This window comes from Drosophila yakuba, chromosome 3L, assembly GCF_016746365.2.
Source record: "Drosophila yakuba strain Tai18E2 chromosome 3L, Prin_Dyak_Tai18E2_2.1, whole genome shotgun sequence".
In the NCBI taxonomy this organism is placed as follows: domain Eukaryota; kingdom Metazoa; phylum Arthropoda; class Insecta; order Diptera; family Drosophilidae; genus Drosophila; species Drosophila yakuba.
In genome coordinates this window covers 9,489,747-9,513,122 of record NC_052529.2, presented here as the reverse complement: position 1 = coordinate 9,513,122, position 23,376 = coordinate 9,489,747, and the positions used below count along the sequence as shown (strand labels likewise).

The following is a 23,376-nucleotide window of genomic DNA, read 5'->3' as shown; positions in this document are numbered from 1 at the left end:
AAATTTTTGGAAAGTGAACGTAATCACGATCTCGTCTTACTCTTGTTTTGCAGGAATCGCTATCGTTGGCCCACTCGCTGTCGGACAAACCACTGCCCCCATCACCTTTGATACCCACAAGCTTGGAGGGCGGCAAGGTCTCAGATCGCTTGAGCAAACTGAAGTGCAACTCGGAGAACTGGAAGCAGCGCATAGGTAAGTGCTCATAATGCCAGAGAAAAACCAGAGAACAATATAATTGAAATGCACACCGTGCAGAGCAAACGGATGCCAAGAAGTTCACAGTCGCCGGCCGACTGCAAAAGAAGGCCCAATCCCCCGTGGAGCTGCAATTCGAGCGCTCGGCCAACGATGCGGCCAAGAAGTGTCCCATGCTGGAGGTGCGCAGCGCCAATCAGCCGCAACTGGGTCTGGCCAAGAGCCCTTCCATGATGGTCACCTCCTGCACCAATAGCAGCAGCAAGACGGCACTCCGCAGCCTGAGTGTGAATCCCGAGGAGGAGGGACCCACCAGCCTGAGTCGCTCAAACAGCAGCAGCTCGGAGTCCGATGGAGAGCGCAACTCGCCTCATAATGCCAAGCAGAACAAGGAGCTGGCCAACAACAAGAGTGCCGCAGCAGCTACCAATGTGGGCGCCAGGATTCAAGTGCCCCGGCTGGACGACAAGGAAACGTTCGAGAACTTCTTCGCTTCCAAGCCGAAAAAGGAGGAGAACGTTGAGCTCGAGATCAGCGCCTTCGATGACATCAAGCCCACTGAGCGGTAAGTTTTAAATGCCATTCGGAGATAGTGAATTCCAAATTCGAAATACAAAATTTTTTACAAATTTTACTACAGTTTGGTAAGCAAGCGCCACGTGCAGGGTCCCAAAGGTCGACGGACTGCACGCAATCCTCTCAAGAGTTTGGCTGCTCGTGAGGACATTAGCTCTGAGTACACAGAAATGAGGTCGGGCATAGCCGAGCGGGAACTGCGACGCCTCAAGCTGGAGTCATGTAAGTGTAGCCAACACGATATGAAATGAAATAGCCAACTAATGTTATTGATTCCGCAGATGGTCATAATGCCAACCTGGCTGCAGAGGCCATCGCCGGATTGGCCTCCATTGAGGACTTTAAGTCTGTGGCACTCCGCTCCTCGTCAATTCCACTGCAGCAGATGTGGCTGCCCCACAAGCCAGTGATGCTACTTCATGTCAAGGGACGCACCCATGTCCAAACACGGCTGGTGGAACCCGTGCACACCTCCCTGAACCGTGGTGATTGTTTCATTCTGGTCGCCGGCTCGCAGCTTTTCCGCTACGTTGGATCGTTTGCCAACGTAATTGAGATCTCCCGCAGCAAGAAGATCTGCGCTGCCATTGTGGAGAACAAGGATCTTGGATGCACCGCCAGTCAGGAGGTGATCCTCACGGATGGCAAGTATTTGAAGGAGCGCCAGTGGCGTCAGTTCTGGCAACTTCTGGGCAAAAAAGAGGATGACCAATCGGACATAGCCGAATGCGGTCATGCCGACGAAGATGACGTGTTCGAAAGCAGTCTGATCGAGACTAACAAGATCTACGAGTACCAGGATGAGGCCCTCGTTCCGATGGACAAATTCTGGGGCTGCATACCCAAGGTGGACATGTTGGACACGCGTAAAGTGTTGGTCTTCGACTTTGGCAGTGAGCTGTATGTGTGGAATGGCAAGAATGCCCCTTCGGATGCCAAGCGGGCTGCCATGAGATTGGCCCAGGAACACTTTGGTGCTGAGAATTCCGCGGATTATGCCGACTGCTACTTGAATCCCCTTAACTATGTCGGCATTGTGGGTCGTCGCGAGAGCACCAAGTATGCCAAGAGATGCGCTCAGCGTCCAGAATGGTGTGTGCTCGGCAAGATCACCCAGAACATGGAGACGGTGCTGTTCAAGGAGAAGTTCAGTGACTGGCCAGAGGTAGAACGCGAGGATCTGGAGAAGGATTACCTCTCAAACGGAGTGCATATGGTGCGTGCTTTAAACGGAACCGCGCTGCACAAGGGAGAACCATACCAGGAACCAAATCTGGTGCTCGAGCAGGCTAATTTGGGGCGTGGCAATTTCTACTACGATACGGACACCATGCGGCACTTCGATGTGATCACCAAGTCCACGGACAAATGGCAGATCCACGAGTTCAACTTTGATGCGGCCAACAATCGCGACGATTACGGTCACTTCTACTCGGCGGAGAGCTATATAGTGCGCTGGATCTACCAGATTTCGGTCACGGTTCGCGAACTCAGTGGCAAAGTGTCGAACAGGAGCACTGTGGGTCGCGACCGATGTGTCTATTTCACCTGGCAGGGTCAGGACTCGAGTGCCAACGAGAAGGGTGCGGCTGCTTTGCTGACCGTGGAGTTGGACAAGGAGAAAGGCGCACAAATGCGTGTGTCGCAGGGAGATGAGTGCACAGCTTTCGTCCGCCTGTTCCGGCAAATGTGGCAACATCGTGGACGCAAGGAGCAATGCCTTGAGAGGCGCAGCGAGTGGAGGCTCTACCAACTGCAGGGCAACGTCAACGAGGAGTCCATCATCAAGGAAGTCGTCTGCCAGGGCAGTCATTTGCGATCCCGCAGCTCCATGCTGTTAATTCATGGCAGTCAGGGCAGTGTAATTGTCTGGCACGGATCGAAGAGTGCTCCTCACACTCGTAACGTGGCCGTAGGAGTTGCTCAGGATCTGATCAAGACGGTGCCTAAAGATCTCTTCAGCGCCGAAACTGCCAACTTAACTGAGGTGGAGGAGGGTTCCGAAGACGATCAGTGCAAGAAGGCCTTGGGATTGCAGGATGAACGAAATGAATACGGCAGCCTGCTTAAGGCCACCAAGTCGTTCGATTATCAATTGAGGATCTTCAACTTCTCCAGCACCCAGGGCGTTTTCAAAGCGCTTGAACTGAGCGATCCGCTGCGCTGCCAGGATCTGCACAGTGCGTATCCCTTTAGCCAGTCGCAGCTGTACAATGCCAGGCAGCCGACTATCTTTTTGCTGGACGACGGCGATGAGTTGTGGCTCTGGATGGGTTGGTGGCCTCTGGAGGATGTAAAGAGTACGTACACTATTTTAAACGATTATGTATGTAATGTAATAAACCTTTGCTTACTTTGCTTGTAGTAAACACCGATGAGCGCAGCAGTCCCACCAACGACAATCGCGCTGGAGTAAATCGCTGGATCTCAGAGAGACGTGCTGCCCTCGAGACAGCCGTTGACTATTGGCGTGCCAAGCACGGCGAGGACGAGAAGGAGCCCTTCCATGGCATCAAAGGCCAGGTTGTGTGGGCAGGCCTGGAGCCACTGGCCTTCAAGGCGCTATTTCCCGACTGGACCGAACGTCCGGATGTTAGGGAAATCAACGAAGAGGTGCGATGGCAAGCAGCAAATCATTTGCAGTATATCTAAATGTTTTTTATTCCCTCCTGCAGGATGGGCGTACTGATGGTTCCATATCGATCGGCACAATGCTGGCACAAATGACACAAACCGAGTATCCCCTGGAAATCCTCAAAGCGCGCCCACTGCCCGAAGGTGTGGAGCCCACCCGCCTGGAGGTCTACCTCAATGCGGAGGACTTCCAGGCGGCACTGGGATGCAGCCGGGCGGAATTCGAGCAGCTGCCCATCTGGAAACAGACCAAGCTGAAGAAGGAGCGTGGGCTGTTCTAGGAGAGAGGCACAATGCAACTTTATAGACTTGAACACAAAATCACAAAACACAAATCAATCACTTTTATAAGCACTTTTTGTAGGCGGCGATGCTTTTGCAACGGACACAGACAGATCTGAACTATCGTATTCTATAGGCCTATATAGTATAGCATATACACACGTGCGCATATCCCTATGTACTCTCTATTTTACACATATTACATAGCCTTTATATATGTAACGACTATTATGCAAGTGCACGATGCCAGGCAATACAATAAATTTCAACTCGCTTCATTCGATAGCTGTGTGCGGAGTATCGAGTTCTTCTATTATATAACTGTACATAATATTAAGTTGAGTTGTTTTACCATTATTTTATTTAATATTTTATCGATTTAACGAAATTGCATTTGTTCAATCTCTGCAAACACCAAAAAAAAAGCCAACGAGCTCTCTCGTTATGTCATTGTTTTCAATTCGAAATCATTTTAATGTTAGCTTTATTTCCCTAATTGTATAACTATGTACTTGTGTTTATATTATGTTAAAAACTATTGCGCATATTTAATTTTTATTAAATAACATTTCATTTTATTTTAACTTTTCGTTGTTCTTTTATTTGTTTGGGAGACCTGAAATTTCTGTTTTTCTGGAATTTCCGTTCGCCTTGTATTTCGGTCGTTCTGAGTGTGCAGTTGGTGTCCATTATACCAAACAGCCTATAAGTATGCATTCCCTATTTTCTTAGTATAACATTCCACCGCCCAATGATATGCAATGAATTCGTGGGCCTTTTTAAAAATTTGCCCAGCAACCTGCTGCATTTTTCTCGCTGCAAACTTTAGTAGCTCAGAAGCAAGGGATTAAAATAGCTGAAATTGTGATATTGCTAGTTTATTTTACATAATTTAGTTAAACTATTCCCTAAGCTTATACTGTAAGATTTGGGACAATCCGGGTCATGTGAGTCTTAGATGCGAGCCTAGCGAAATTAACTATGGTTAAATTTAGAATCCAACGCTACTACCTCGCTTCGCTACCTAAGCGGATGCCATGTGGATTTCCCGGATGAGTCGGGAGACCAGTTCGCAACATGCCTTCTGCCTGTTCTTGGCCACAGCCATAACCTAGATGGTAATAAACATGAATGTTAGTGGCTTGATTAAATCAACTAGTGAGACTGTAGGAAACCCACCTCATCGTGGTTGGCCTCTTCGTCCTTCTTATCGCTGTACTCGGTGGCGCACTTATTCGTGATGAGGCTGAAGGCGAACACCTTCATGTCGCAGTGCCGGGCAGTGATGACCTCATGGACGGTGGACATGCCCACCGCATCCACGCCCATCATGCGCAGAGCCTTCAGCTCGGCGATGGTCTCGTAGTTGGGACCGCCCAGGCAGGAGTAGACGCCGACATGGATGTTGGACTCGATGCCCATCGCCTTGGCGATCTCAATGGCCTTGTTAATCAAGTCCTTGTTGTACGAGTTGACCAGAGCGGGAAAGCGGGGTCCGAAGCGCGGGTCATTGGGTCCCTGGAGCGGAGAGTTGCCGGCAAAGCCCAGCATGTTGACATGGTCATGCATCAGCATGATGTCGCCCACCTGGAAGCGTGGGTTAATGCCACCGGCCGCATTGGTGGCGAACAGGTACTCCACGCCGCACAGCTTCATCACGCGCACCGGCATCGAGCACTTGGCCAGTGGATAGCCCTCGTAGAAGTGGAACCTGCCCTGCATCGCCATCACAGTGGCGCCCTCGAGGGTGCCGACCACCAATCGTCCGGCATGGCCCTCAACTGTGGATACCGGGAAGTTAGGGATCTTCTCGTACTCGAAGATCTTCGGGTCCTGGATCATGTCGGCCAAGGAGCCGAGCCCAGAACCGCAAATGATACCGATCCTGGGGCGCATTCCGGAGCCCTTGGTAATGAAGTCGGCGATCTCCTCGATGACCTCATAGGGATACCTATCGAAACCCAGAAAGGGGTATTAGTTTTACATCTAAATGGTTTTAGTAATGCTGTATGATCTTTCAACCAATAGAAGTGGACAAAATTTACGAGTGAACTGCAATAAATATGACTGGTTACATGTAAACAGGCAAGAGATCCTTTTCATCTACTCGCCGCGAAAGTAATCGGTGAAATGAAGAAATGGAATTCCCAGAGGGAACAAATAGATACATTTACCAATTGATGAAGTTCCACACAGGAATATAATTAGATTCAGGTACCAATCAACGTTATATCAATGATGATGGTGATAAGAAAACAACACAAAAACTTTGAACAGTGAGAACTCTGAGAAGAGATCATGAATTCATTATCGAATGTTTATAAATTAATATGGTTCTTGAAAAGGACAAAAACAGAAATCAAATGTTGGGACGAAAATAACGTTGAAGAGCTGAAAGGCTCTTCGTGGAGATTCTTATGCCAATCAGAGTGTTGTGGAAACAGGTATTTTAATAATAAAGTAAATGACGGTTGAACACAGAGAAACAGAACTCAGAAGAATTGGTCTACAAACGTGTCTTCGTTGAGAACCCGAAGGGCTCGTAGCTCTTCGTGCGTAAGCTCGCATTGGATTTTCCCATTTCCGCTGCAATTGTGGAAAAGAATTGTTGCTAAGTAAGCTGGCAAAGGTTTGCGATAAACGGATATGAAGCTGAAAAAAAATGTCAACAAGGCACATAGAGATAAGGACCCCCTATCAAATATTGTGTTTTCTAGCCAATGAAAAGAATGTGGTAATATTGTCATGACTATTTGCTTTGCTGGCTATTATCGAGTAACTCGAAAGCAGCAATTAAGTGCTATTAGAGCCATAAAGAATTCAGCTGGTTCTGGGTTAAATTGCTCGCACTTGAACTGCAAGTCGAGTTATGTTACGATGTTGTTACCAAAACTGAACTCACGACCTCCCACGTGTTTGTTTTCGGATCAGTTCAACTTAATTGATAAGCCTGATGCCTGATGATGCTGTGTATTATCAGTATTACATGGCAAAAACAAAAGCTGGCCTCAAATAAGTAAACATTAAGTGCGTCATTGGGTTGGGAACATCATAATCACGCATAACTTACACTAATTGGTAACTTTAACCACAATTCCTTAATAAATTGGTCTTTCATTAGCCAGACATTTATGGAAATTCGATCTCAACACGCGACGCGTCGTTTTCGCCCCTTCATCAATATTCAGCATTGTGATTCCAGCGGAATGGAAACTAGTTTCGAAATTAATCAATGCGGCAACATGTTTTAGTGGCGTTCTTTATCGAACCATTTGCCAATTGCCCGTATCTGAGGCACAGATTACGCAGTGGAGGCCTATGTCAAGATCAGGGAACACACCCGTTTTACGCAGCCAATCAGCGGCAGTCGATTTGCCAGTTCATGCGGCCATTAAACACTTACATAAACAGGTGGCAATCTTGGCTTTTTATCAGCAAAAAATGTTTGGTATACAGAGAATATATAAATAATTAAAAACAAGACGCTCTGTAAACTGGGCGTCCAGGTGCCAGAAACGTGCTCCAAAAAAGTAATAACTGAATAGTTAATTAAAAAAATATTTCCTGAACACTTGACTCTTTTAAATACATAGACGTTTTCTATTGTGTAGCAGAGCTAGCCGAAACCACTCCATATAATCGTATGCAGATTAAAGATTCTTCGAATGGGATTTTAATGAGCAGGCAGCGTCGAATGACGAAAATTGATAAGCCTGGAATACTGGAATATTGGAATACTGCTGTGTCTTAATTCAAATTCAAGAGATCTGAGCTGAGCTCATCTCTTGATAGCGGCGGAAAGATCAAGGACAGGGTCCACCTCCGTCACTGGAATTTTGATTTCGTTTGACCGAAGTAAACAAAGTTTGGACTTACAGCAGACTTGGTGGAGTTGGTATGATATCTGACCAATTTGTGGTATTGAGGGCGGCTTTGGTGCCAGCCTTGCCCTTGGGATTCGAACAGCAATCGGTGTTACACATTTTCAGACCGAGGGAAATAGTTTCGTGGAATCGAACGAATAAACCAAACTGACAGCAAAGTCAGGGTGGGTGGATAGCTCCTAGGCGTAGGTCAACTTACAGCAGGCTCTGTGGAGTGGGTATGATCTTCTCGCCAGCCAGACTGCCGGACTTGGCGCCCTTCTTGTCCGTGCAGGTGTTGCCGCGGTGGGAGCCACCTGGTCCGGAGCAACAGTCGCGGGAGCACATTCTGCGGGTTGGTTGGAGGTCTTAGCCCTACAACGTCTTACAACTACGCACTAGGCAGCGAATTTTGGATGGGGTCTGTGTCTGAACTTGGTTTCCTGTAGGCCCGACCGAGTTTCCTAAATGACTGACATCAGGCATCGACTGAAGCTACGGACAGGGCCTACTGGATAGCCAAGGCCATATCGATTCGGCCCCTTAGAAAGCGGGTCACAAAAGCTTTGGCAGGAAAGGTAGGAAGGAAGGAGGACAGGTGGCGCAGTGGGGTTAAGGCGAGACCGTGAAGCATTGAAGCCCAGCACCATTGGAAGTTTCAATTAAAGCTGATTGTGTGTAGTTAACGAGCCGCTGGCGTGAGAGCCCTGCGATATAATACCCCCTTTTTAGCGCCGTTTAAACCAACTTCCCCCCACTTACGTGGGATTCTCCTGGGCTGTGTAGTCCGCCAACTTGTGTCCATTGCTGTGTCCATTGGAGCCATTTGTTTCCTTGGTGTTTCCATTGCTGTGTCCATTGCCATTGGCCACCTTGTAACCCGTCATTGTGTAGTAGCTGGAGTTGGAGATGCTGTTGCTCAAGCGAAATACACTGCAATTATATAATCGCCTCGGACGCGCTTCTTCTGGTTATGCAAATGTGACTTTCGCGCGTTAAGTTATGATAAAAATCGACTGTGCACGTTTTCTATTTCGCGAATCAAAACTAATTTAGAAATCTGGAACTGGAATTCCTTTTGTAATCTCGTTACGTTTCACCAAATCGTTTTTAATGCCCGCGTCCAGAACTCGATGATATACGATGGTACATATATATGGTAAACGAGTATGTGGTACTAGGAGTATGTGCACTTTCTTCACGTTTGTTGCCTGCTCGAACGCTGATTGTAAAGTGAACGCTGTCGACTGCTGGACGAGGGTTTATAAACTGCTGCTCCGACAAAGTCGACGTCGTACTACCGCTTCAGGAAAAGAATCTGATACTGATACTGATTCTGCCTCGGATTCGGATTCGGATTCGGCTTCGGATTCAGAATCGGTATCTCGGGGATGCAGAGCGACGAACTGGCGAGCCTCTGTCGGCGCTGGTTGTTCAGCATTCAATTTAAAATCGTTTAGCGCGTATTCTGCCGGAATCGTTGCTCCTAACTAATTGAATTGAGCGAATTTAAATATTTTAAAGAAATTGTGTGGCGGAGAAGGAAAACAACTCTTTTAGTCACACACCCGATACGAAAGGTAAACAGAGACCATAAATGATTTCGCAAAAATGTTCTCGATAAGGTTTTTATGGACTTCTGATATGGGAATGTAGTTCTTTGAGCAACAACGTAAAAGCACAAGGTAATTATGTCAACTCTAATGAGAAATACCTTTTATCCCTTGTTATAAAAACCGAAGCGAATCGTGAAAGTATATGCCAAACAAATAATCAGTGAATCTATTTTTAAATAATTTTCGAAAACATGCCACTTGCCGAGATTTTTATTATAATTCGTACACTAACCTCTGACAGGGCTTATCAGTCGACTAGTCGGCTAGTCGGAAAGTTTTACCAGGTCATCAGACACCTTGGGATCAGCACGATTTAGTCTGTTGTAATATGGATTGGCTTTTGAATCACCCAGCAACCCACTCATCATCACTGCGATAAGAGATAACAGATTGGCCAAGCAGATCCTAGTCGCACCCATAAGTACTTAACCTAATAATGAGCTCTTAAGCAAAACAATAAGCCAACGATGGTGTAGAGTAGGAAAATAAAATCAACACTGATAAGGATGCAACATTAAAGAGCTTATCACTTCATGGGGGGCACATATTTGTCGTTTGCTCAGCCGCAGTGACGATGATGGCAATTGCATAGTTCTATTCCGGTAAACAACTTGAATGGCATTACGCAAAACTGCAATCCGTATCAGATGCAAATGCATTCGAATGATTCGAATACCCAGACAGCTCAAAAAATTACAGCTAAGTTGCTCAAGGAAAATACACTACTGCGTCGCCTATAGACACTTGCTGTTTTCAGCAATTAATCAATTTGAGAATCGGAAGATGGTTCAGAAATATATGTTGCTAAGGTCCCTTTTCAATTTCACTAATCAAACGTAGGCTGAAATTGAATCAAAACACGATTGCGTGAGAACTATATTTCACTGGAAACGAAGCCGAGGTTTGAATACTCTGACTAATCATATTTAAAGTGCCTGAACAGCCCAAATAATGAAATGTAAAGACCAAATTCGAAACATTTGCTGCAGAAGACCATGAAAAACTGACCTCTGCACAAGATGCAGGCAACCAAAGTGAGTGGAAAATTCCCAGATGATAAGAAAAAAACCCCACGAATGCTGAAAAATGTTCCATTCATGTTTCCGCAGAAGATTCGAGATTTGAGACTCGGGCTCCGAATTTTGTATCTGTTGGTGGCCGCGTCCCAAGAAGCATGAAGGTATCTTCCTATGTTCGATTTGCGACCGACTGTCCCATTTTCCCGGCTTGTGCAGTACAACAAACCCATTAAGATGTTGTTTTTAACACAGGATTCTCCGAGAAGAGATTGTCAGGCGAGTAAACAAGAAATTCATTTCACATTTAGGTTTATTTCAGAGTATATTTATTAGCACTGATTTTGAGATTTATTATTTTCCATGATTTGTAAGATTTGTTTGCGATTTTACTTTTCAATTTACTTGTTTAGCTAATTGCAGTGCTGTCATCAATAATAATTGGCTAGTCGCATTAATTGCCAAGTGTAGTGTTTCTTCTATACTTTTCTTCACAATACTTTTTGCGCTGGCCGATTCTGTTTTTATAATTTAAAGGAAGGGTTTTCTAATTTCCGATTTATATGCGTGAAAGTATCAATAAAATGGCAACAGAGATTGAAGCAAGCTGACCAATTGTAAAAACCTCTTTTCAATCTAACTCATTGGCGATTGGCCTGAGTTTTAATTATCTCTTTGAACCGCCTTACTTTTATTGCAAATACAAACAGTACACTCAAAAATACACAAAGTAGACACAAACTAGATTTGAACTAATCAATAGAGAAACTAAACTGATAGGACGAAACAAAAAAGGACGAAACAAAAAAAGTACCAAATCAAATACAAAGTACATTCAGTTGGGAAAACACAATAAAATAAACAGCGTTTTCGGAATATTTCAAATGGAGAAATGGTTTGTGGAAACCTCCAGATAAATTCACACCTCCACGTGTCGAGGCCACAAAATCCAGCCGACTTTGTTTGCAAACGGAGAACTAAAATAAGTATTTCGAAAATGCTTCAAAACCTACAAGCGAACTGAGTAATGTTGGATATCTAATGGGTAATATAATTTTCTTGATTTAAGGCATTTGCGGGATTTAAATGTTTCGACGTATTCGTGACAGAGGATCGCGGGCTCTACGAGTTCGGAGGTTGACAGTATCCACTAGAGACCCGAATAGATGGTCTTTTCATATCCTCTGCTCGGTTATTCTGGTTCTGGGACGGTTTTTCGCAATGAAAAAGGCACGAATGTGTTCCGTAGGCTCAAACATTTCGTTTTTTTTTTTGTATGTTATGCGACTGGCCCCTACTCTTTGAGAATTTCGGGGCAACAGCTAAATTACTTGTATCATTAATTTTACGAATTTTAAACTGGTTTTTGATTGTTAGTTTTTTTTTATCATTTTTTTTTTTTTTTGGTTTTTTGCTGGTGTTATTAAGGTGTAAAAAACGCTTACAAACAATTACCCAAAAATAAACTTCAACTGAGGTACATTTTCCAAAAAAATAACAATTATCTTGGAACACGGCACGCTTGCGATGTGAATCCGGTTTTTCGAACAGCCGGATGCCCAAAAATAAAGCGGAAATTGGCGTTCGACATCGCAGGCGTGCCGCCTCTGAATTTACTGATTTTGTTATTCGTTTTTAAAAGGTGTTTTTATCATCATTTTTTCGTAAGTAATAACGGTTGATTTTCTTTTGTTTTCGTTGGTGGCACTGTTTAGAGGCGAGCTTTTCAAAAGCTATATTAAGGACTTGCGACGAGACGAGTGAGACACATGCGGTGATTATGCGCTGCCGGCCGTCGGATCCACGGACTCCTCCATTCCGGTGGAATGGATTATCCTTGTGGCCACGGCCGGGGTCTTAAAGTCAAATAGAGACAGAGTGATAGAGAGAAGAGAGTATTCGTATATAAGTACGTATGTTGATAAGTATTATATGCTAATTGGTAATCAACCAAGGACTAGTTGCTAAATTTGGTTTTTCCTCGATAAATCAAAGTCGATTGGATTGCTGTGGCTCTCGATCTCGATGGGTACATTCGGTGTGACATTCATGGGGAGTGAAATGTTGTAACCAGATGCTAACTGATAAGTATCTGATAAGTTCAAGAGCCTTAAATTGTTATACATACACCGGCATATGTATGCGGTTTTATTGCAACGTTTCGAAATTATAAGGTAAATAAAACTACGTACACAACACAAGTTCAAGTACACGAAGTAAATACAAACAACTAAGAATATGAAATACAAATACTAAAGGTTTCATAAATATTTATACAAAAAGTAAATCAAAATTATAGCTACAATCACGCCCATTCACACAGACATACTTGCTAACGAAGTTTGCTTCCTTTTCTTTTTTGTTTTTGGCTGCTTAACAAATTTGGGTGGACATTTTGCATTGATTTGGCTGCTAGAGCTGCACGAAAAGTAACCAACTACAGCTCAGTTAGTAACTTTCCTGGCAGCCCGCTTGGTAACAGAAAACACACACTTCCACTAGCTTCTCTACTTAAGTACTTAAATGACTTTCAGGCATAGCATACAGTACAATACTTTAGCGTTAATTTTTAGGGGATAGTACAGTACGTTCCATAGATGTCTTGACAATTTACTGTTGCACACACATAGATGTATATCTAGAATTGAATATTATTGATTATGCGCTAGTCATTAAATTACACAGATTAATAATTAGAAAAACGAGACATGCCCTTGAGTGCTTGTCCTTGCATTAACTTAAACGATATTACAATATTATCCTTATATTCCGTATTTTATTTGAAGCAGCTCTTACACCGTTCAAGTCTGTTCAGCGAATTCCTTAAGTGTTCTATGCCTTCGTTTGCAACTCCAATTCAAATGGTTCATTTTGGTTTTGGTTGGCTTTGAAAAAGAATTCCTCTTGTTTGTTTTTTTAAATTAATCATAAAATCAGTCAGTCCAACGCCTTCTTGTTAGTTACTTAGCTTCTTCTTTTGGTTGTGAGTTCGATTTGTAGACGGGGAAGTCTGAGTGCCATCGGTTGGATGTTGGGCCCGGTTTGAGTGTGTGGGATTCGGGGTCATTTCTAACCGAGATCTACTGCTACACTACCACTTCTGAACCCCTGACCTCCTACTAGCTGCTTTCCTTGCTTTCGTTTAGAATAATTACGTCTAGTTGCCATTAGGTTCGATAGGTTAAAATGTAGTACGTATGTATAATTGATGTATGTTGTACAAATAAATTATATTATCATTACATGCATATAAATATATAACCGAATAGATATATGTTTATATATACGCGCGTGTTTCTCCTTGTGTGTGTGTTGTGTATCCATGTATAGTATGTATACAGACTACAATATATACTGCGTATGCTTTTGGTTTTTGGCTACTTTGATGCTTATCAACTAGAATTCAACTACTTCTTTTTGGCCGCCTTTTTCTCGGCCTTGCGTATGGCCTTCTCGCGCTCCCTTCTCTCCCTCTCCATGTCCTTGCGCTCCTTCTCGATGTTCGCCTTCAGGTCCTTTAGACGCTTCTTCAGCCGATGCTTGTCGTCGCCACACACACCCAACGTTTTGAAGTCCTTTGAGTCCAGGGTGAGAAGAGCTCCGCCCTCCACGTTGTTCTCCTTGAACACTGGGATGTAGCGCTCCAGCTCGATGCCCATCAGCCAGTGTCCCACCTGGTGTAGCGAAGGAGGAGTCATTAAAGAGTATATAGCATAGCTGTGCAGCTTCGTGGGACGTACCTGATCCTTGGTCCATTCGTGCACGGGGCCACCCTTGTAGGTATAGCCAGCTGCCATCGCCTTGCGATCGGAGAAACTGGAACTGGAGCCGGAGAGGTCCAGGGTGCGGCTGGGTGAGTAACCGGGCGAGGAGCAGCCCGAGGACATGCTGGTGGGCGACGGTGGACCGGTGGTGTGGGCGGACGGCTGCTGCTGGATTTGCTGGTGGTGCTGCTGCTGCCAGGGCACTGTGCCGGGCGGGGAGAGTGATTGTGGAACGACTTGTTTAACTTTGGAACGATTGCGTATTATGTGTTAGTTAGTCGAGAGAGAAAGAAGCGGAGAGATAGAGAAGTCAGAGTTAGTAAGATCGCACTGGTTGCACCTTGGCATTGCGACGCAGAGCACATGGTATCGGTTGATGGGGTTAGTTTAGACATTCATAGATATTTATAGAGATATACGAGTACATATGGGGAGTAATGCGAGTAATGTAAACGGATAACAGCTGCAATGAACTCTCAAAACCTTCGCATATATTAAAAATGGTTATAACGAAATAACGGTGTTGAATTAGTTAAGATTTTTTCAACAGTAAACATATGTACAGATCTGTATGAAATGATATGATGATCATGATACGTCTTTCGTTTTTTTTTTTGGGGGTGGTTGGGATCGATCTACGGGTTAGTCTACAGTCGGGCTAGAGAGATTGGAGATCGGAGGATTGTGCTGGTCTGTTGGTTGGTTGGATGGTCATAGTTCACCTTTGGGCTGTGCTTCGTTCACCGCCTGGCGGATCTCGTTGATCAGCGTCTTGCAGTTGATGGCCGCGGCGCTCTGGCTTTTGTTAATCTCCGTGTAATCGTCGCTGGAATGTCGCGAGGATCCATCGCCGAGTCGCCTGCAAAGGTCGAGCAACCGTATAACAGAGTGCATAATTTATTAATAATTCCAAATTTCTTTCTAGTTTTCCCCTCACAGCTCTAAACTGTTTTTGAACATGTTTCATTTGTAAAAAACTAAATTAATTAAAGAAATAACTAATAGTCTTCGCTTCGAGAGCATGTTACTCCTTGTCCCACCTCGCTATGCAGCTATAACCCACCTCTCTCGATCGGACAGCGCCTGGTTGAGTTGATCGGTAAAGCTGGATCCTGGCAGTGGCACTTTGCTGCCATTGGGTGCCACTCGCCTTCTGCTGGGATACATCCAACTCTCTGCGGGATCGTTCTCCGCCAGCTTATCGTTAGAGCCGAGGATGGAGTCGTACGAGCTGTTGAGATCACGATTGCTGCTGGTGGCTGGGCCCGTTCCAAAGGTGGTCATACTGCCGCGATGGAAGTCGTTGAGCCCGTTGTCCGCCGGCGAACCCAAAGCGTTCTTGAAAATGCTAGGAATACTGGTGGTCACGGCCTGAGCCTGCTGCTGCTGTTGCTGCTGCTGCTGCTGATGTTGCTGCTTGCTGGGATCCTTGTGCACCTGGGCATACAGCTGGTTGATCTGTGCCTCGCGTGCCGTCGACTGGTTGGACGAGCTGGACGAGGCGGAGGAGGTGGAGTTCAACAGAATGGGCGTGGTGGTGCCCAGATGGCCATTGGAGGGAGTGGCGACCACACTGGCCATTGCTGGCGGATGGTGTTGCAGCAGATTATTCACGTTGGCCAGCAGATGCGAGTTGCCATTGGACAGGCTGATGGTTTCATGGACGACAGGAGCACCTGCCAGGTTCAATGCCGATCCCTCTCGCTCCTCCTCCTCATCCGTGTCATCCAGTGTGCAATCGGAGCTGCGACTGTTGCTGCGGCTGCGCTTGAGGAGATTGCCATTCGAGAGCTGGCCAAGATCGCCGGCGGCTCCATTCGATGTGCTACTGTTTCCATTTGCTGAGGGCAACTGGCGGTTGGCTAAACCGCCACGGGAGGCTTTTGTTTTAAAACCGATTTCAATTGGCAGGGTGCGAATTTGGTTTGATTTGGGTGTTTTTCAAATTGATTTGGGTTCGATTTTGTTGTTCGATTTATTGAAGTTGGGCAAAATGAGGGCGCAGCGTGTAGGCGTGGCAGTCACAAGAACACAACGAGCAAAGAACGTAATGCAAACATGAACAACGATATAACGATATAACGTGAAACAGACGGCACACAGAGATCAAATAAAATCGAGAGAAATGGAAGGAAAGAAAGAGAATAACAATTAGCACAGAATGACAATGACGGAGCACAAAAGAAGAAAGTAGCAAAGGGAAAATGATGAGGAGGAGCTGTGGTCGAATCTTTAGCCCAGGTGCAGCTCAAAGCTCAAAGCACGAAGCACAAAGAACGGAACGCTCACTTAAAACAGGATTATCATGGTTCGAGATTTGAGTATTGAACAAACAGCGTAAAATAACGAAACTCATTTGGTTTAAACTTTAAAGGTAAAATAGAAACAGAATATCCTTAAGGACAGTAGTGCATTTGTGAGATTCAAAGCATAGACTCGTTAAAAACCATGACATTCTTGTAGTTAATGAGTAACAGGTGCTTGGGTAAGAAAATTATGTCCAATGGCGACGACTCACCCAGATCGATTTTGGTCTTGTTAACCGAGTTATCCAGCAGCTCGTGCTGCGGCACTGCCGCATCCAGTTCGTCCTTGACCGGAACCTTGCGCTCCACAGTGGCCGTCTTTACGCCATCGCCGTCGGGTGAGAGATCAGATATCTCCGTGTCCGACAGCTCCGTCTCCAGCTTGTGGAAGAGCGGCTTTGGCGGCGTCTTACGCATCATCTGTGGCGTCAACTTCAGGGTGGCACTATCGTAGGGCAGGCCGACGGGGAAGCCAGCCTTGCGCTGTGTCTCCTGCAGCTCGTGCTCCAGATTAATGACCCGATCCTTGAGCTTCTTCACCAGCGCATTGTACTCGGTGTCCTTCTCCTGCAGCAGCTGCTGGTAGAACTCCTCGCGATGGCACATGTCCAGCTCCCGCTGCTGGTACTCCCTGACCAGCCGCTTGGCCTTGTTGTACTTCTTGTCCAGCGCCATGTACTGACCCTGCGACTGCTGCAGCATGTTCTGCAGATTGGCCGCCTCCTTCCGGATGTTGCCCAGCTCCCGTTCGCTCTGCCGGAGTCGCTCGCTAAGCAGCTCGTTCTCATTTCCCGTCGTCTCGAGCTTGACCAGCTGGGAAGGGATGTAAAATTTATTAGTATGCCATACTTTCTCATCTTAAAAGATTGTGCAATTGATGGATGAGATGATGTTGGGAAAATAATAAGCAAAATAACAGAAAACAAACCTTTCGTTTAAGATTTTGAATAATCTCCTCTTTAACCAAGCAACCCATTTCGCTCTGGGGGAAAAAAAAACAAAGAAAAAACCAAAAATTATAAATATTATAAGAAAAGTTACTAAATACAATCCAAACAAAAAACAAACTTCTGATAAAGTAAGTCAACGTAAAAAAACTGAATAGGTATCAAAGTGTTCTAAAAATGTGCTCTACAATTTTTCGATTATCTAAAATTTTGTTTCCAATGATATTTTCAAATCCAATTACCGCTTTGTGCTGCATTTCAATATCCACACAATTTTGAAATTCAGCAAAAGGAGAGAGAAGAGAACACACAAAACACACACAAGTTAAGCACGGCTGTTAGAGAGATCCTTTCCGGGATTGGCGATCCCAGGACGCCCTAGAATCCAGAATCCTTACCTCCTGTAGCAGACGCTTAAGCGACTCTACCTCCTGCGAATGTGTGGCCTCCACCTCCATCGGATGCTCCACTTGGACGGGACTCGAGGGTCCCTCGCAGACACTCGAATTGGCCGAAACCGGCTGTGTGGAGTCCTCGGAGTAGTCGAGTGTGCGGCGCAGGTACTCCTCTTGTTGGCTAAAATAACTTTAGTTCCATTAGTATTTGTTAACAAAGCTATATACTATAACTAACTAACCGCTTCAAGCGCTCTTCTTTCTCGCGATCGGCCTGCAAACTCAGTCGTATGAGCTGGGCTACCTCAGAGTTTTCAGGATCGCGCTCGCGTCCGATTTGGAATTTGACTAGACCGGATGTATTGCGCAGAACTGATGCTGCATATGCCTGTGTAACGCCCACGAGACTCTTGCCGTCCACCTCGATAATCTGATCGTTGACCTGGGAATCAACAAAAAGTTGGTTACTACTGTACTTTAGAACTTTGTTGTAAGACCAACGCCCACCTGAATGCGACCGTCTCTGGCTGCTGCCCCGTTGTCGGTAATGGTTTTCACAAAGATTCCTAGTTTCTCTAAGCCTGCATCGGCGCCAACGCCCATGCCAATTATGCTGAGACCCAGACCCTCAGGACCCTTCATCAATTCCACGGGGAAGACGTGCATCTTCTCCACGCGCTTCTCGAGCTCGTATTCCGCCGAAGCGGCCACCGGATCAACATCCTCATTCCGGCGATCGTAGTCGTTAACAGAGAAAGTTGAGTACACGTGGATGGGTCCGGAACTGAATCGAACCTTGGGATTCTTGCGTACAGTGATGGGCGGATAAGAGCAGTCGTCGTCGTCAAAGTCTAGGAGACCTATTTGATATGAGAAGTAGTAAAGTTGATGAAGGCTTCATGGAAGGAGAGTATGAGGAACTCACCAGGCACTTCCATCCAGAAGTTGCCATCTTCGAAGTAGTGCACTCCGGCCTCTACGAGAACCTCCTTGCTCCTCACTGGCGGATACTCTGGGATGTAGTACTGACTGTCGTCGAGTTCGGTAACGCCAGTGCTCAAAACCGTAGAGTTGGTGGCCTGTTCGCCATCTGCCAGGGAGTAGGTGGAGTTGTGCTTGCTGGAGATGATGCTGTCGTCGATGGTCGTGGTCTGATTGAGTGTGGCATCCGATTGCGTGGACTCCACCGAAACTATCGACTCGTGCAGCGATTCCCCGCCCGTCACATACGTTTGGTTTAGATCGGAATGTTTCTCTTGCAGATCGTAGCCGTTCTCCAGCTCCTCACGCTGACCTGGTCCTCTGGACGAAGTGGCGGAGGTGATGAGCAAATTCTCTAGGCTGCGTTTGGGTGCCTAAACAGAAACAATTGTGGTATTATACATTTCTGGGGCATAACTAATATGTGGTACCTCTAGGACGTCCCTTAACCACTCGGGCTCGTCGTCGTCGTGGCGAGTGGTGGCTGTGGTGGCCGTCGAAGGAGTGGTGGTGGTAGTCTCTGTCTCTGTGCTGTCGGCCTTGACGAAGGTGGCATTCAGAGCTGTGGTGGCATGGCCATAGCCCACAATGTCCACGGCTTCAACGTCATCGGAATCGCCGTCAGCGTCAGCATCAACGCCGTTGGCATCGAAATCGGCCCTGGCGTGGTCCTCCTCCTCGTCGTCGTCCTCCTGCAGCTGGAACTTCTCCTCCTCCTCGTCCTCGTCCTCCTCGACAATCGCTGGGACAGCTGCGATTTGAATGTCCTGCTCCCCGTTGGCGGCGCTGGCGGCAGCTGCCGTTTGCCCGGGCAAATCCTCAATGAGATTCTTGATGCTGGTCGGCGATGTTGCTGTGGCAACAACGGTAGCAACTGCCACGCCCACGCTGGGGGCGGCGTTGAGTATTTGCTCGACTTCCTTGGCCTGTTCGTCCGACAGCAGCGACTGTTGTCTGTTTGGGATCGCAAGAAGAACAAAAACAAAAACAAAAACGAAGAGTTTTAGCTACGTTCCTTTGGGGGATCAAGTTGAATTTAAGGCGACGAATGTACAGAAAACAGGACCAACCTGATTTTGTTTTCCAAAATGCTACGCAGACAGGATACAGTGTACAGGATGTACAGGATACAGGACAGGACACAAGCACAACAATAACAGGCAATTTACGATAAATAAATGAAAGTAAACAAAGTGAGAAATGCAAAATTATGAAATATTTATGAAAACATGCAAATCATTTTAAATAATACAAATAAAATGCATACAATTACGTGCGTCGCTTAAAGATTTATAAACGTTGCGTACGCAACGAGCATGTAAATAAAATTAAAGTGCATATAATAACAGTAATTAAGTGGATAACCCAGCGGTCGACAAGTGTGTGCAATTAAAATGTAATGCACTTTTAATTCACACCATCCAGTTGGGCTACCACTCCCACTCCCATTCCCTGCATCCGATTCCAATTTATCACCTCAAATTGGTTTCAATTTGATGCAAGGCTCGCAAATTCGCAGCTATCCTTAAACTAAATACGTTAGTAAGCTAATTCTTGGACATCTTCGATGGCATTTGACTTTAAACAGCTTTGTAACATACTTAGTACGCGAATTCTTGAGCACCGCCTATGGAAATGATGGGTCCATCGATTTTTGTTCAGTTTGTAGTCGATAATTTGCTGTTCAGCTTAAATTAATAACAAGGCGCCCTTTAATTGCACGTAATAACATAGTGAAGTTGAGGACGGAGGAAAAATGCAGTCAGCGCCGCAAAGTACGCAATGCCAAATTAAACATGCACGCTTACACGAGCACGTAGCCCCAGGCGAGTTGGCTGGAAAATCGGGTGAAAAGTTATGTCGCATACGCCGTGTTGCACGCGCAATGGCACCTGAAGTGAGGAAAACTGGTAGCCCAGGTAGCCCAGGTAGCACAGGCAGACAGTTGTCAACTCAGCTCTGTTCAACTCAGCTGAGTTCAGTTCAGTTAGCTGGGTGCATTTAACGTTTAAGTGTTTGTCACTCTCACTTGTGCGTGACGTCACGTGTAAGGTGGATATCTGCCCATCGCAGTGTTTGTTAATTACTGCCAACAATTGCCAGCGACAACGACAACGACAACGAGCCCACACACGGGGAGAAATTATAGTGGAAGTAACAATCCCCTTTATTACTATTTGTTTACAGAAAATAAATGGCACATGCAATAAAGGAATTGTAAAGTGTAAAAACTGTGCAGAGCTCTTAAAGGTTTATTAATGGTAATTAAATATAAGAATATATGACGATTAGTCTGAAATGTAAAATTATAAAGCTCTCTTTAAATAAAATTATGCTGGAACTTATTTTGCTTATTTAGTTTATCCAAATAAGATTGCAAATTGGTTTTTTTTCACGTGCATTTAGAACACGGCTAATCATTGAAACTAACACACAGACCCTCAGTAGTTGCAAGTGGTTGATTATGTTGTTGATAATGAGAGCCAAGTGGCAGACAGTGAGGCAACAACAAACAGTGCAGCACACAGGCCCAAAGTGGGCACTTTCCCGCTTTTCCACGTTTCCATTTCCATTTTCCCCCTCAGGTGTGCTGCCACACCACACAGCACATAGTTACAGCATGCATTTAAATGAGTTTTCCAGCGAAGTTGCAGTGCATTTATGTAATTGCAATTGCAATTGGCATTTTCACACGCAGCGCAGCAAAGTGTAATTAGTTTAGCGTTCAAAAACATATTGCAAATGGCCTAAAATTCAACGATATTGCCAACACAACACAACACAGTTGACGGTGGTTTCGGTGGGTCCATTGAAAAACAATTCGAATGTTTCGATAGCCCCAATGCAATCCAATAAAATGCTATAAAACAATTAGCCAGCGTTTTGCAAACGAAATCTGAAATCTGCTCTCTATTTCGTGACCACTTGAACAAAACAAACAATCAACAACAACAATTGAAATGGCCCAAACACAAAACTGCAAACTTATTCCAGCGGCTAACTAAGCGGCTTTTGGAAGGAGGAGTTGGCCAGTGGAGGTGGAAGGATTTAGTTTTCCAAACGATCCCCTTCAGTCGGGCAAAACGAAAAAGAATTAGCATAAAGTTATGGCTTTTTAATTAAAATAAAAATAACACGCTACCGTTTTTAATTGCTGGGGAATGTGGGGCAAGCCGATTCCTCTTTCAACCACACCTGAAACCACACGGGTTGCCTAAAGCGAACGCAGTTGCATGCATAACAAAATATTACGCATACGCCGCGTGCGACGCGCGAAACAACGATGACAAAGTTTCATCGTCGACGGGAAAATAATTGCGAGCGGATAAAAGTCTGGTAATGGGCATCAACTTAAAGGACATTAAATAATGTATGTGGTCTGCTATCTAAACAAAAATGAAAATTGAAATTGAAATTCTGCTTTATTACATTGATTTTGAAACACTATTATCCAGAGTCCCAGAGTTAGTCACAAAACCACTTCTTTGGCCCATGGTGCTTGCGAAAGACAAATGCAATTATGCGACGCTTGGAATTCTCCGTTTGTGCCGAGTAAACAAAGGCGGTAAAGGCGAAAAAGTAGAAAAAGTCGGAAAACGCAGTTGGGATGAGGAGTACGCGCTCCAACACTTTTCCTTTCCCATTTATTGGAGCACAAGTTGATTAGGAGAAAAGCAACAGACATATGGCAAGTGCCATTAAAAGGCGTTTGCACAGAGAGCCGCAAACAAGGTCAGTCTGCTCATTGTTTCGTCATACTCGTACATTTATAATTAATTCAAACAAACATAACAACGGCCAGCGGGAAACCGCAATGCAAAAGCCTTGCCCCACAAACTGAGAGCGGATTTAACTCACTCAAGAGCGAGAGTTTTCCCCCCGCTGTGGAAAATCGCTCGCTCTCCGAGTGAGTTTTCCATGTGCTGCTCCTGGCTGTGGCCCTGGCCCACAATGACGTCATGTGTCTGACTGGGTTAGCCCTCCATTGTTGTGATAAATTTAACAGAATTTATGTTTAGTCATTCGTGAGTTTTACAGCGAGCATTTTCGTTTATTAATAGCAGTTTTGCTCGGCTTGCGAGGCGATGGACTAGACTCCATCGGCATTCGTCCAGTTCAAAGTCACTTGTGTCTTTGGCGGAATGGAGTGGATTGGGAGTGGAGTAGAGGGGAACATAGAGTAAGTTGTTGGCCTGGCCAAAACCAAGTCAAGGTGAGCTATGACGAGGATAATGTGACGATGTGCGATGTACGATGTTCAAGCGGAGATAGATAGCCCAAATTGGCTGCTGTTTGCAATGGGTGCGTTTATCAAATTAGCTTTTAAACTGTTAAGACCTACGAGTATCATCGCATACTTTAAGAGAGGCCAATAATATTTCTGAATATTTTCCCCATTTCGCGCATATGCAAAAAGGCAAAAGCTCTGCGGCTGACTTTGCAATTGTTTGGTGACATTATCGTTTCGGATTTATCTGCATAAATTGGGCCAACACATCAGAGGTTAACCCGTTTAGCTCTCAATCACACACAATATCAATTTGAATGCACAGAGGCGGGACAAAGCGAATCGCATTCGCTGTGTGGCAACTATGAAAATTGAAAAACCCCATTTTATCATGGCGAACACGTACGGCACAAGAGCACAGAGCACAAATTCCACAGCAGCAGCTACACAACTCCGGCGGCACAGAAACAACAACAACAATCAGGCGGGAACAATATTTACTGCGTGCGCACCAAAGTATGCAGCAAGAAAAATCACAAACGCACGATGATAACAGGACGACAAAGGACA

General features: G+C 45.3%; 3 protein-coding genes and 1 long non-coding RNA gene across 36 annotated transcripts in view; 2 read left to right on the top strand and 2 right to left on the bottom strand.

Moving 5' to 3' along the window:
* LOC6533506 (supervillin) overlaps nt 1-3,975 on the top strand; it is a 115,204-nt gene extending 111,229 nt beyond the window's left edge. For all 13 annotated transcript variants that reach the window (XM_039374397.2, XM_039374400.2, XM_039374396.2 and 10 more), the window contains 6 exons: nt 54-195; nt 259-763; nt 839-996; nt 1,056-3,074; nt 3,140-3,387; nt 3,450-3,975. In XM_039374397.2, coding sequence (XP_039230331.1) covers nt 54-195; nt 259-763; nt 839-996; nt 1,056-3,074; nt 3,140-3,387; nt 3,450-3,689 — 3,312 coding nt within the window. In that variant the 3' untranslated portion in view covers nt 3,690-3,975. The remainder of the gene's footprint in view (nt 1-53; nt 196-258; nt 764-838; nt 997-1,055; nt 3,075-3,139; nt 3,388-3,449) is intronic.
* A 577-nt stretch (nt 3,976-4,552) lies between these two features.
* On the bottom strand, nt 4,553-8,776 carry LOC6533499 (purine nucleoside phosphorylase). Of its 6 annotated transcripts, XM_002094174.4 has the most exons (5): nt 8,316-8,776; nt 7,774-7,902; nt 6,205-6,276; nt 4,870-5,641; nt 4,553-4,801 (listed from the first exon to the last, which is right to left on the bottom strand). In XM_002094174.4, the coding sequence occupies exons 1-5, from the start codon at nt 8,438-8,440 to the stop codon at nt 4,715-4,717; spliced, it is 1,185 nt and encodes a 394-aa protein (XP_002094210.1). In that variant the 5' UTR covers nt 8,441-8,776; the 3' UTR covers nt 4,553-4,714. The 6 variants fall into 6 exon arrangements, with proteins under 6 accessions (XP_002094210.1, XP_015050084.1, XP_015050083.1 ...); XM_015194598.3 differs by lacking the exon at nt 6,205-6,276 and having other exon boundaries at nt 8,316-8,773; XM_015194597.3 differs by lacking the exon at nt 7,774-7,902 and having other exon boundaries at nt 8,316-8,773.
* Nucleotides 8,777-8,879: 103 nt separating this feature from the next.
* On the top strand, nt 8,880-12,048 carry LOC120321553. Of its 2 annotated transcripts, XR_005561218.2 has the most exons (3): nt 8,880-9,238; nt 9,411-10,203; nt 10,279-12,048. It is a non-coding gene; the product is annotated as an uncharacterized LOC120321553 (long non-coding RNA). The 2 variants fall into 2 exon arrangements; XR_005561217.2 differs by having other exon boundaries at nt 8,880-10,203.
* Nucleotides 12,049-12,295: 247 nt separating this feature from the next.
* LOC6533498 overlaps nt 12,296-23,376 on the bottom strand; it is a 48,681-nt gene continuing 37,600 nt past the window's right edge. For 2 of the 15 annotated variants that reach the window (XM_015194582.3, XM_015194585.2), the window contains 12 exons: nt 19,649-19,669; nt 19,010-19,532; nt 18,523-18,952; nt 18,105-18,457; nt 17,840-18,039; nt 17,601-17,787; nt 17,184-17,237; nt 16,468-17,068; nt 15,013-15,829; nt 14,672-14,808; nt 13,926-14,194; nt 12,296-13,859 (listed from right to left, as the gene is read on the bottom strand). In XM_015194582.3, the coding sequence (XP_015050068.1) occupies nt 13,593-13,859; nt 13,926-14,194; nt 14,672-14,808; nt 15,013-15,829; nt 16,468-17,068; nt 17,184-17,237; nt 17,601-17,787; nt 17,840-18,039; nt 18,105-18,457; nt 18,523-18,952; nt 19,010-19,532; nt 19,649-19,669 (3,859 nt within the window). In that variant the 3' untranslated portion in view covers nt 12,296-13,592. Of the gene's footprint in view, nt 13,860-13,925; nt 14,195-14,671; nt 14,809-15,012; nt 15,830-16,467; nt 17,069-17,183; nt 17,238-17,444; nt 17,454-17,600; nt 17,788-17,839; nt 18,040-18,104; nt 18,458-18,522; nt 18,953-19,009; nt 19,533-19,648; nt 19,670-23,376 lie in introns of all 15 variants that reach the window. The other 13 variants (XM_015194588.3, XM_015194584.3, XM_015194590.3 and 10 more) reach the window with 13 other exon arrangements.